Below are 12,338 nucleotides of genomic sequence, written 5' to 3' on the forward strand. Positions count from 1 at the left end.
ATNTCTGTACTGTCAGTAATAATTTAAAAAAAAAAAAAAAAAAAAAACAAGAAATCAAAATCTTTAGCATACAAACGAATATATATTACAAAAAAACATTCGAAAACTAGTTAAAACACACACACAAAAACATTAATCATTAAAGAAAGCTCAAGTCTTGAATCCTGATCTCAGTTTTATACTTCTTCTGATGAGACATCTCATGATGATCAACCTTGGCAGCTTCTTTCAGTTTTCTAACACTATCAACAACCGAAACAGCTTTGTGACTCTTACAACCCGACAAAAACCCACCCGACCGGACTTTGTCAGCAATCACCGGTTTGGTTTTAACCACCGGACCACTTCTCGTGACCCTCTTCACCATATCGAAATCCGAAATCACCGATTGATCTGCCATACTTCCCGTCACCACACTCCATCCAATGCTAGCCTCACTCGGCTCATAGACACTGCTCGTTATGTTTTCAATCTCGAACAAATCTGAACTCGCTACACTTGCTGTCTCTTCCTCTTGCGTGTTGCTGCCCATCGAAGAGTTATTACCATTGTTGTGATGGTTGTTCTTGGTAGAAAGCTGGTTTGGTATTGCATCCCATGTAAGCAGAGAGAGCTTTCTCTCGAGGTTCATGGCGATATCTGTCCTTTGAATAGGTAATGGAATCTTCGCTGGCTCGTGATAATCCATTTTCTTGGCTTCAAAACGGAGTCTAGGTTTGTCGTTATGCTTTCTTGCGTCGTAAGCTACGAAATCTCGGTCGGAATTTCTACCTTTAACGGAGATGTTTTGGTCCTTATTAACGGTTTTGACCCCGGAACAGGGACCGTAACATCTAAACCCACCAAAAGAGATGCTTGTCTCGTTTGTTTTCCGTTGCTTATTGTCATTGTTGTTGCTAATCCTCATGAGAAAGGTTTGACTGTTGTAACTTGACTCAGATCTTACACTTGGAGTCCCATGTCGGCTTGTTCTTGATCTAGATGACGTCGTTTTCGTCAGTTGAGGATGAGGATGAGGATCAGGATGGGGATGATCCTGTGTGTTTTCCTTTTTGTGCTGCTTGGTGATATCCATCATGGAATCAACATGATCTAGCTTCATGCTGAAGTACTTTTCTGCACCAAAAACACCAATCTCCGCGTCAACATCAGCAACGGAAGCTTTGATATTGGGTTTGTCTGAGATTTTTGAAGAAGAGTGTTCTTTGATCGAGGAAAGGACAAGTAGTTGTGGTTTATAAGTTGAGATTTGGCGAAAATGGGCACTCTTCTTTTCAGCATCCATCTCTATTGTGTGTGTATGTATGTTGTTTAGTGACTACTTTATGAAGTGGTAAAAAAACAAAAGATCCAACAAAAAGGATTTAAGGGAAATGACAAGAAGAAGAAAGCTATAGAAATGATGGGAGATTTGCGGAGAGAAAATTTTCTGAATGATGGTTGGTGTTTATTAGGATGAATTTCACTATTATATAGAGAAAAATAATATTAGCGGAGGAAATGGTGCCAAGTCATGATAAGTTGATTTTAAATAAAGATAAATTTATGTTGTTTACTCTCTCGACAAACAAGAGTTTTGAAATAAAAAGTGAGTAAAGCTGTAAAGGTATTTTAGATCAGGTTTTTTTCTGATTCAGCGAATTATCGTATAAACAAATATTTTCGTTTGATTAAAGTAGGAGTTAGCTGTTCATATTAAAATTTATATAAATAATTTAGGTTGTTTAATGCTACGAACATATATATTGGCTGAAAAATGAAAAACGGCTTAGATATTGTATTTTAGGTTTAAGCTATAAAATATTAGTTATTTGATTATTCCCAAAACAAACGTTAATAATTTAATACTAATTGCAATAATTTATTCTTAACATTTTATATTATTTTCTCTCTCGGTTACAAATAATAATTCTTTTACGTAGTCATGAATATTTACAGTAGAAATTTTTTTCCTCTCAAAGTTTTCTGCTACTTAATTACCTTTTCTACGATACTAGATTAAGATCCGTGCTAAACCACATATTGAAATTCATTTTATTTATATTATAATTTTTATATAAAATATAATATAATTTATGTGATTGTTTTAAAAAAAAATTGGATAAAACATTATGCAATAAAATCATATGTTAAATATGATGGTGTGAAAAAAAACACATATTTTGTAAGTTTTATATTGTTAATGATTCTAGATAAGTACTCGTGCTATAACACTGATTAAATTCTATTTTATAAAAAAATTTGTATATTTTATATTTTAAAATAAAATTTTAATATGTTGTATTAGTTTATGTATGTGAAATTATTTCAACAATGTATATTCAACATCATGAGTTGATTGTCATTATAATACATAATTTTGTAAATTTGGTTTTTAAAAAGCGAGTTATTATATTATGAGTAATTTAATATATTGTTATAATTTTTGTTTTAATATACTTGGTTTCTTGAAGTTCTTTCATATTATAGTGACATATTATTGAAATGGCTATAAATAACAAATCAATTTAGAGTGTTTATAGTTTCTAACTTTTATATCAAGTTTCAATATTTTAAAAGGATTTTAAAATAAATTATTTAAAATTTATTATATTATATAAGACTATAAAATTCAACAAAAAATATGAAATTGAATTAAAATATTCAAATTTTGATCCGTTACTCAGTAAAAATTTTAATTAAATAGATATTATTTTTAAAGAATAATATTACTAAAGCTTGAATATTTTATAGATTTAACAATTTATACTTGTTTTGAAAAATTTAAATTATAGTATATCCGGAAATAAAACTATTTTTTAATTATAATAAATAATAGATAATTTATTTGTTTCACAAAATATACTTATATATAAAAATGAGAGGTGAAATATAATGATAATTAACAAATTAATATGTTAAGTTAGATATCAAAAGATTTTAATATGGATGAATAATTTAATAATATAAATTAATATGGTAAGTTAGATGATATCAAATGATTATTTAGAATATTCTCTTTATGATTTTCGGAAATAAATTAAATTTGCATCTACTATTTAATTTGTAACCAATTAATCTATAAACTATTTATAACCAATTTATTAAAATTATATAGTCTATAGTACTTCGGTTTTACTATATAAGAGATTTACTATTCATTTCACTTGTAGACTGTAGTCATCACCATGTTATTCCAAGATGGTTACAGGAATAGTAGATGAAGCCAAAATGAGCATTACGAGTTTGACCTTTCAGCACTACTATACAGTTTCTTCTAGCTTCCTTGTCTTCGATCGAAGAATGATTCGAATTATCACAATCATCAAATAATTAATTTCGTTATATGGAATTATATATTATCTTGGATTTATCCACGATAAAAATTAAATAAGATGTGGACAATGTTAGGACAAGTGGTACATATATGTGGAAGTAGAACAAAGAGGAGAGAGAATTAAAGCTGCTTGGGTATTTATTGTTATGCCAATTGTTCCGTAATAAATAGGTTGAAAGATTGGTTTTGAATATTAGTAAGATTTTGCATTGCAACAAATATGCATCACACATTCAAGTATAAGTTGCCTTGACGTATGCTGGAAAGTTTGGCAGTGGCAACGTCAAATATCTTTTCAGTATCATAATTATTGTCCTTTTTAGAATAATAAAACTCCAAATATATTAACATTTTTGGGATTCTCCATTTTTTCATCAAAGTTACATATGTGGATCAAAATGTTTTAGTTCTGAAAACGCAATATGCATGGTTCTGGTTGTTACAACAAGTACACCATATAGTCTTGGTCTCTTGGATTTGTTTGTTCAGCGAAGAACTTAAATGCGGTCGAAGGGGTATCTAGAAAACAAACAGCTATTTGGTATATAGAAACTTAAGTAGATTATGAGATACAGAAGTCAAGATGGCCGAGTTGGTCTAAGGCGCCAGTTTCAGGTACTGGTCCGAAAGGGCGTGGGTTCAAATCCCACTCTTGACATATTTAGTCGATTGATTTTACTTATTCAATATTTTTTTAAAAGCACATGTCTAATAGCGTATAAGGCCTAGAGGCCCTAAACGATCCACTGGGCCTTACAAACACGATCTTATTCCGAATTTTTTAATTTTATTGTTGTATTGAGACAAGGCCTCAAAAATTTGGACATAATTGAGACATAAAAAAAAAAAGCGACGTGTCGTGTTCTTAATGGTAGAGATAACGGAACACAAAGGGAGAACATTACGAGAATACCCTTACGCGTTTACTATATAAGCCCCACTATAAATTTTGTCTTGCAACATTCGAAAACCCCAATTCAAAGTCTCTTTTTGTGTTCTCTCTACCAAATCGTTGATTTCTTGTTACTGTTACAATGGATTGCATAAATAAGGTTGATAGATCTGCTTTCGTAGCCTTTTCACCGGAAGCTCCGTTTATGGCAACCGGAACCATGGCCGGAGCAGTAGATCTGTCGTTTAGTTCATCCGCCAATCTGGAGATCTTCGAACTTGATTTTAGGTCCAACGATCGTGATCTAAAACTTGTAGGTCACTGCTCAAGCTCTGAACGGTTTACTCGACTCGCTTGGGGAAGTTATGGTCTCATAGCCGGTGGACTCGTCGATGGAAATATCGGTTTATGGAATTCAAATCGGTGATTCTTTTTTTTTTTTTTTCTTTTCTTATCCCTAAGTTTAACTCTATCTATTAGCCTTGTTTAGAATTGATACTGATTAGATGTATCTGTTGATTTAGTTCTGAGTCTTGTGAAATTGAGCATGTTAGACATCTTTCAAAACACCAAGGACATGTGAGTTTGTTGTATCTCTTTTTTTCTTCTCTCAATCTCTCATAAATTCATGTTTTTATCTTTTTCTTAATTCCAAGACATGTGTACATTTGTATTGTAATAAGGTTCGTGGTCTTGAATTTAATGTCAAGTCCCCAAATAAACTTGCTTCCGGGGCTGATGATGGTACAGTTTGCGTTTGGGATTTAGCAAATCCTTCAGAGCCTTCTCATTATCTAAGGGTACGCAACCATACATATAGCTCAGGTTCTTGCTCTATCTTATCATAACCATTGCATGCTATATATGATAGACTCATGATCCACTGCACTTTTTTACGTGTGTTGATATTGAAAAGGGTACTGGTTCTTCTATGCAAGAGGAAATCTCTTCGGTATCGTGGAACAGAGAGTTTCAACATGTTTTAGCATCTACCTCATATAATGGGACTACTGGTGAGAATATCAAAGTTCTCTTTATTTATTCTTCCTTCTATGATAGGTTGATGCTAAAAATTGATCTTTTGTTTTTTCCTTAGTGATATGGGATGTGAACAACAAGAAGGTTATAACAGAGTAAGTATTTGAGATCTTGGTTTATTTTAAATTTTATATCTCAGAAGCCCTTTGTGATCTTCTACTTATATCAGAACCTGATGATATGGCCCATTATCCAATCAACAGCTTCAAAAATTTCGGATCAATGGACAGATTTAAAGGTCCAACTCGGTGCTCAGTTTTGCAATGGGACCCTGATAATTTTAATCAGATCATGGTCGCATCAGATGAAGACAGTTCAACAAATCTTAAGGTAATCATTTGTTTGTTCAAGTTAAATCAAAATTTTGGCTATTAGATTTGTATCTAAAGGTGTTTCCTATCAGCTTTTGGACATAAGGTATCTACAGTCACCTGTTCGCACATTTGTTGGCCATCAAAGAGGTATCTCCATCTCCTTTACCATAGAATTGTTGTTATCATTACTGTTGGAACATAGTGGTGATACATGTGGTTATTCAACAGGTGTGATTGCAATGGAGTGGTGTCCAAGTGACAGTTTGTATCTACTTACTTGTGCGAAAGACAACCGAACTATTTGCTGGAACACAAAGACAGGACAGGTGAAGACACAATTAAATTTGATATAGCTTCGATGTTAGCTTGCATACCTTAGTTATCTACCTACTTTATCTGAATTAATTGAATCTTTTGTCCATTTATGTCAGATTGTGGCTGAGTTACCTATTGGTGGCAATTGCAATTTTGATGTTCATTGGTATCCAAAGATACCTGGAGTTATATCAGCATCTTCAGTTGATGGGAAAATTGGCATCTATAACCTTGAGGTATTCTCTTTCCAATTTTGCTTTGGTGTTTGAAATTTATCAGTCTGAATAATATATATGACCTATACAAATACTTATCCTATGAATCCATGGTTTTTAATTATTATAACACTACACCTTATGTTTCCTAATTATATAATGAAAATAAACTTATGACAGTATGTATCTATGTAGTGTTGCAGCAGCTATGATACTGAGGTGACCAATCTAGATACTGGTAATGTCCTTCATGATCCGTCTTGCTGAACAATATGTTGATTCTATGCATCATTTGCTTAATTGAGAGCATCGGAACCAACATCATTTCTTATTCCATCTTCTCAATGCAGCTTCTTTAACAGCACCAAAATGGTGGAAACGACAGGTTGGTGCTTCTTTTGGATTTGGAGGAAAGCTAGTTTCATTTAACAAAAATCTTCATGATGCATCTGAGGTGAGTTTACAGAGAACATTGTATTATTCTGTTTTACCCGATTTTTTTCTTCAGTTCATTGACTCTTATGTCATGTGCAGGTTATTATGCATAGCCTGGCCACAGAACAAAGTTTGGTGAATCGAATTTCTAGATTTGAAGCTGCAATAGAAAATGGAGAGAAGAGTTCACTTAGGGGTTTGTGTGAGAAGAAAACAGAAGAGACCAAGTTAGTCTATGTCTTGCTGTAACTGAAACTTATCACTTCATCCTTAGATAAGTAAACAGAAACTCATAAGTTTCCGTTATGTTTCAATACATTGTTTATGCAGTTCCGAGGAGGAGAAGGAAACATGGGGCTTGCTAAAAATCATGCTTGGCGAGGATGGAACCGCAAAGTCGGAGTTGCGTACCCATCTAGGCTTTAGTTCATCGTCTGAGGAAACGGATCAAACTGTTAGTGAGCCTCATGCTACATCTTCTTCTGAAAACGTAGAACAAACTCAACAACAAATGCCAGAAGAAGAAGAAGAAGGAATCTCTGATCCAACAGTTGATGATGCCATCCAACGTTCATTGATTGTGGGAGATTACAAGAAAGCAGTGGCTCAGTGTTTTTCTGCAAATAAGATGGCTGATGCTTTAGTTATTGCTCATGTTGGTGGTACAACATTGTGGGAGAGTACCCTTGATAAGTATCTGAAGATGAGCAATGCACCTTACATGAAGGTATTCTATATATTTACATGCTTTCAACTTTTCTTGATATGTTGGTGAGTGTCATCTTATATTCTTGTTGGTTTGCAAAATAGGACAACTATCATGTATATTTGTTTCAGGTTGTTTCTGCAATGATGAAAAAGGATCTAATGACCCTTGTGAATACAAGACCACCTACATCTTGGAAAGAAACTCTTGCTCTTATCTGCACTGTAAGCTATATGAAATTAAAATGTTTCCTCCCAGACGTTTTGATGTTACTAACTACCTCTAATGGAATTTTGGTTTTCATATTGATAAAACAGTTTGCAGAAGGAGATGAATGGACAAGCCTCTGTGATGCTCTAGCCTCAAAATTGATGGCTACTGGTTTTACTTTGGCTGCAACTCTATGTTACATTTGTGCAGGGAATGTCGATAAAACAGTAGACATTTGGTCAATGAGCCTTGAAAACGAAAGTGCTGGAAAATCTTATGCTGAGCGTGTTCAAGTGCGAATTGAATTATATATAATTTACACAAATATTGAATTTTGAACTTCTCTGTTCATACCTTTTTTCTTTCTTCTTACATCTGTTTCCTTAAAATAGGATATTATGGAGAAGACGCTTGTCCTTACTTTGGCAACTGGAAACACGAGATTCAGCGCGTCTCTACGCAGACTCTTTGAGAGTTATGCTGAGATTTTGGCCAGTCAAGGACTTCTTGCAACCGCGATAAAGTTCTTGAAATTTCTTGACTCTGGTGATTCCTCATCCGACCTTTCAATCTTGCGGAATCGGATTGCTCTGTACGCAGAACCTGGTCTGTATTCATCTACACATTTTGATTAATCTGCTTTAGAAGAGAGACTTATCATTATGAAATTAGCTAAAGTGTTTGATATTGTTTCTTGCAGAAATTAGTAACCCGTCTGCATTAGAAAACACTCAGGCGCCTGAAATCTCCAAGCCATATCAAAAGGTCTTCTGTTTGACTTGGAACAAAACATACTTTGCTATCTACTTGGTTTTTGCTTATATGTATCACTTTCATGGTCCAAACCTTAATTACTATGTTTTTTTTTCCTGCAGAAATATTTTCCTCCAGCTCCAATAAGCAATGCTCAGCCATCAAAAACTACTTTTGTTCCTTTGAATCCTCCTCGAGAACTAAACAACGCGGACCAATATCAGCAGCATACCATGGATTTTTCTTATTTTCCTGTATGTGATTCACTTCCATCTCCATTTTCTTTAGTTTATTTGTCTCCACATGTTAGCTTTTTGACTAACCGTAAGACCTCTGTCTCCAGCGATCCACGAACCCAACATACAATGTTCCACCTGTTCCTGGCTCATATCAACCCATCCCTTCACAAGTTGGTCCACATCTTAACGCTCAGATTCCACAAACTGTTGCTCCACCAATGAGACCTATGACTCCAACACAGCAGGTAGCAGCTGAACCAGCACCTGTAGTAGCTCCACCACCACCACCAACCGTTGAGACCGCAGATACTTCCAATGTACCAGGTATATACACTGTAAAACATCAGTCATTGGATGTGGTTTATTTATTCTATAAAAGTTTTACTAAGATCAAAATTGTTTTCTTCGTGATATTGTTATGATACGATCCAGCCCACCAGAAGTCTATTGTGGCTACATTGACAAGGCTGTTTAGAGAGATATATGAACCATTAGGAGGTAATTCACGAGCTAATCCTACCAAGAAGCGTGAGATAGAAAATAACTCAAGGAAATTAGGAACTCTGTTTGTGAAACTAAATAATGGGGACATCTCAAAGAACGCTGCTGAAAAACTCGCTCATCTCTGTCAAGCTTTAGACAAACATGATTTCGGTGCAGCTTTACAGATACAGGTAAAAAGTGGTGTACTGTGAATCTTTGGTAATCTGCATTCTGCCGTATTTATAACTGTTGTATCAATAAGAGTTTGGTTTGTTATTTGTTGTTGTTGTTGAACAGGTGTGTATGACAAACACCGAATGGGAAGAGTGCAACTTTTGTCTTCCAACACTAAAGCAAATGATCAAGGGAAGACAAAATGCGCAGTGAAATGTTTATATTATCTGTCCGGGGTATAAACTTAGTAGTAGCTAGGTTATATGTACTTAGTGCTTTGACCTTGCGAGAAATAAACTTATAACCAAATCAGTTATAAAATTAATCATTAATTCTATTTACATAGAGATCTCGTTTTTTTCTCTCCGATTTTGGATCCTCGAGACAATCAGCATTTGCTTTAGAAAACTTTAGAGCCAAGCAAGCAACGTAGGAAGCCTGAGTTCATAAGACAAAGGTTGGCGTGGGTTCGAATACAGTTCTTAAACGTTTCGTTATGCAGAAGGTTCAAATATGCCCCAACTCTGTTTTTAGTTATTGGCCTACTTTAGTTACTAACATACATATATGGTAAAATAAATGTCCAGAGAATCACGAAATCACAATGTGTATGCTCCAAAAGGTATATTAAAAATTTAAATTACTGTAATAAAAAGACTACAGTGGTCTTTTCCAACAAATTCGAGTGGCCACTTAGCTGAGAGCAAAAGTAGCGAATATGTTTTTGGTGGTATTGTATTGCTTTGTGATATATATTTAATCTTTAATGGCTTCAAACGAGCGAATTGAAAAACATGAACCTAAACGATTTGATAACATGATTTGAATTGTGGGCCGTTGTGTTTTAAATTAAATTACTTTTAACATAAACATAACAAACAAAAAAAAACCTTCATCATGATCTTTTCTTGCAACAGAAAAAGAAAGATAATGACTAGAGCGTCTGTTAATTATTTTAAGTAAGTGATGCATTTGAGTATTTGACACATGACCTAAGGCTTTATTAATTTTTAATATGTTTATGAACTCGATTTATAATATTCTTAGTATAAACATTGTAAACGATCTCCAAATTGTTTGACAGGGAATGACATTAAGTTTAAGTTCAATGGATCAATATTATATAATTTTACTTGAACCTTTATCTTAAACAAAAATATTTAATCGGAATCTTTTGTATGTATCAGTATAGCGGTGGGCCGAATATTCAAGAGAAAGAGACAAAGGGAAAGAACATATGATTTAGTACTTGTATACTAATTCATTTACTAATATCCTTTTTTTTTTTAAATGTAACGTTAGTAAAAGAAAAGAAAAAATAATTAACAGTTAAACATCAACAAGAAAACAACTCTCGATCGTATCTAGCTAAGTAACTATGAAAAAGTTCAATAGAGTAAAAGTATATATAAGACCAAAGCTTTAGGTTGCTTATTCTTTAAGTATCAATTTATAAAGTCTGTACATCCCCGTTTTCTGTTGCTGTCATTGACCATATGCTTCGTACTGTACATGTGCGATATAGATATACATCCAAATATATTAATTCTTAAGAATAAGTGAATAACCATTGAAAGAGATAGCCAGTGTTCCTAAGGATTCATCTCTTTCAACGCAAGTGCTCTTAAGGATTCCTCTCCTTCAGATAAGAAATATTTATTATCTACATGCATACATATATATCCTTAATATATTAGCATAAAATACAATGATACAAATATAAACTATAATATTCAAAATGTGATAATTATAATTAGTTTAAGTTTTGGGAGGTTAATGGTTTACTTTACGTACGTCTTCAGAATCCGTCCCCAAAATTATCTACGGCTCGATGTATTCTAAAATAGACTACTTAACATCTTAAACATCGTCTTTAACATGTTTTCAGTTATTAGAAACAAAAGCAAGATCCGAAAGAAAAAAAAGAAAAAAAAAAACGCAAATCTTTAACATGTATTCTTAAATTAGACAAATATAGGCACACATATAAATGAAGTATATAACACTCAATCACATCAAGATTGACGAATCAATAATCATATAGATCGGCGTTAATGTAAGTATTTGAATATACACTGATAACCATATACATACATGAATACAAACTCTAATATAAATCAATAGATCAAATACAAGCAGATTCCTTTTTCTTTGTTTTTTTTTTTAAATTAAAAATAATCAATACCTCTCTTGGTTTTCCTTTCTTCTTTTTTGCTATCTTCGTTAATTAGTTGCTTGCATTAAGTCGGAGGAGAATACTCACAAACAACCTCCGTCTCAACCTCTCTCCGGTGAAAATTCCGGTGACAGCCACAAGCAGCACACGTCAAAGCATCATCACCGCCGCTTGCCATAAACTCCCGGCAACCGTCAACTGCGTAGCCGCCGATATTAGCTGCGTGATTCTTCTGGCACTCAACGTAACGGATGTTGCTTGAAGAAGAGGTCGTAGTGTAAGAGCTTTTTCTCTGTTTAACCACCACTTGCCTCTTCTTCATCTTCCTTGGAAACTGATCTCCCAAAACCCTAAGATTCTTTTTTTTTCTTCTTCTCTAGGTGACCTTGTTTTGTGGGAGAAATTATCAAAAAGACTCTTTTAATTTGGATACGAAGTAAAAGGGTACTTGTAGATGCCTTTGTATCCCTTGTCATATAAATAGGGTTGTTGAGTGTTGACTATATCTCTGCACTGTAGACGGATTTGCCGAAGCATTTGAGAAAAGTCGCTTAAAAAACAAAAGTCATTGTGAAGTGAAATTTATCTATATTTGGTAAAGACAAAGACTTCGGAATAATTAGGTTTATAAGGGTAAAAATAGGTTTCGTAAGAAGTACAACAATATAACAAATGATGCAGAATGTAAGATAGGATTGCTAGTGATCTAGATATCTACTATATATATATATATATATATATATATATGTAAACCATTTTCTTTTGAAGGTTCGAATGGAGTGATATATTTTTGAAATCTTTGAAGATTTTGAAATTGAATTTTGAATAGTATACTATTATCTCAACGATAAAAATTTGATATACGAGTAAAATCTACGTTTTAATATAAGAGTAGTATTTAAATTAGAATTCCAATTTTTTTTTTAAACATAAAACTCAGAAATCAGCCTTATTTGTACCGTTGTTTTCACGTGCATTTGCTTCGCTTAAATCATTTAGTTCATCGGAGAAATAATTTATTAGAAAACCATTTTAAATGGTAGCCACTAGTATATAGCTCATGAAATAAATA

General features: G+C 33.4%; 3 protein-coding genes and 1 non-coding gene across 4 annotated transcripts; 2 read left to right on the forward strand and 2 right to left on the reverse strand.

Moving 5' to 3' along the window:
• On the reverse strand, positions 86–1,430 carry LOC104740579 (protein PHYTOCHROME KINASE SUBSTRATE 3-like). Its single transcript, XM_010461223.2, has one exon. It carries the CDS (start codon positions 1,283–1,285, stop codon positions 140–142), a length of 1,146 nt encoding a protein of 381 aa, XP_010459525.1. The 5' UTR covers positions 1,286–1,430; the 3' UTR covers positions 86–139.
• TRNAL-CAG lies at positions 3,894–3,974 on the forward strand. The gene has a single exon. It is a non-coding gene; the product is annotated as a tRNA-Leu (tRNA).
• Positions 4,293–9,437, forward strand: LOC104740580 (protein transport protein SEC31 homolog A-like). The gene is made up of 21 exons (XM_010461224.2): positions 4,293–4,631; positions 4,733–4,787; positions 4,892–5,008; positions 5,125–5,221; positions 5,305–5,341; positions 5,450–5,576; positions 5,650–5,707; positions 5,789–5,886; positions 5,992–6,111; positions 6,286–6,328; positions 6,441–6,544; positions 6,625–6,752; positions 6,856–7,252; positions 7,363–7,455; positions 7,549–7,734; positions 7,834–8,047; positions 8,142–8,206; positions 8,317–8,448; positions 8,538–8,757; positions 8,866–9,107; positions 9,214–9,437. Exons 1-21 carry the CDS (start codon positions 4,351–4,353, stop codon positions 9,301–9,303), a joined length of 2,904 nt encoding a protein of 967 aa, XP_010459526.1. The 5' UTR covers positions 4,293–4,350; the 3' UTR covers positions 9,304–9,437.
• LOC104740581 (mini zinc finger protein 3) lies at positions 11,068–11,909 on the reverse strand. The gene has a single exon (XM_010461226.2). The coding sequence runs from the start codon at positions 11,586–11,588 to the stop codon at positions 11,331–11,333; it is 258 nt and encodes an 85-aa protein (XP_010459528.1). The 5' UTR covers positions 11,589–11,909; the 3' UTR covers positions 11,068–11,330.

Source organism: Camelina sativa, chromosome 14 (genome assembly GCF_000633955.1).
Source record: "Camelina sativa cultivar DH55 chromosome 14, Cs, whole genome shotgun sequence".
In the NCBI taxonomy this organism is placed as follows: Eukaryota; Viridiplantae; Streptophyta; class Magnoliopsida; order Brassicales; family Brassicaceae; genus Camelina; species Camelina sativa.

Excerpts from the sequence above, each read along its gene's own strand:
- LOC104740579 (XM_010461223.2), bottom strand. The coding sequence starts at position 1,285 with ATGGATGCTGAAAAGAAGAGTGCCCATTTTCGCCAAATCTCAACTTAT.
- LOC104740580 (XM_010461224.2), top strand. The coding sequence starts at position 4,351 with ATGGATTGCATAAATAAGGTTGATAGATCTGCTTTCGTAGCCTTTTCA. Across the intron at positions 5,009-5,124 it reads AGCCTTCTCATTATCTAAGG|GGTACTGGTTCTTCTATGCA; the intron begins GTACGCAACCAT and ends GATATTGAAAAG. Across the intron at positions 8,207-8,316 it reads TCTCCAAGCCATATCAAAAG|AAATATTTTCCTCCAGCTCC; the intron begins GTCTTCTGTTTG and ends TTTTTCCTGCAG.
- LOC104740581 (XM_010461226.2), bottom strand. The coding sequence starts at position 11,588 with ATGAAGAAGAGGCAAGTGGTGGTTAAACAGAGAAAAAGCTCTTACACT.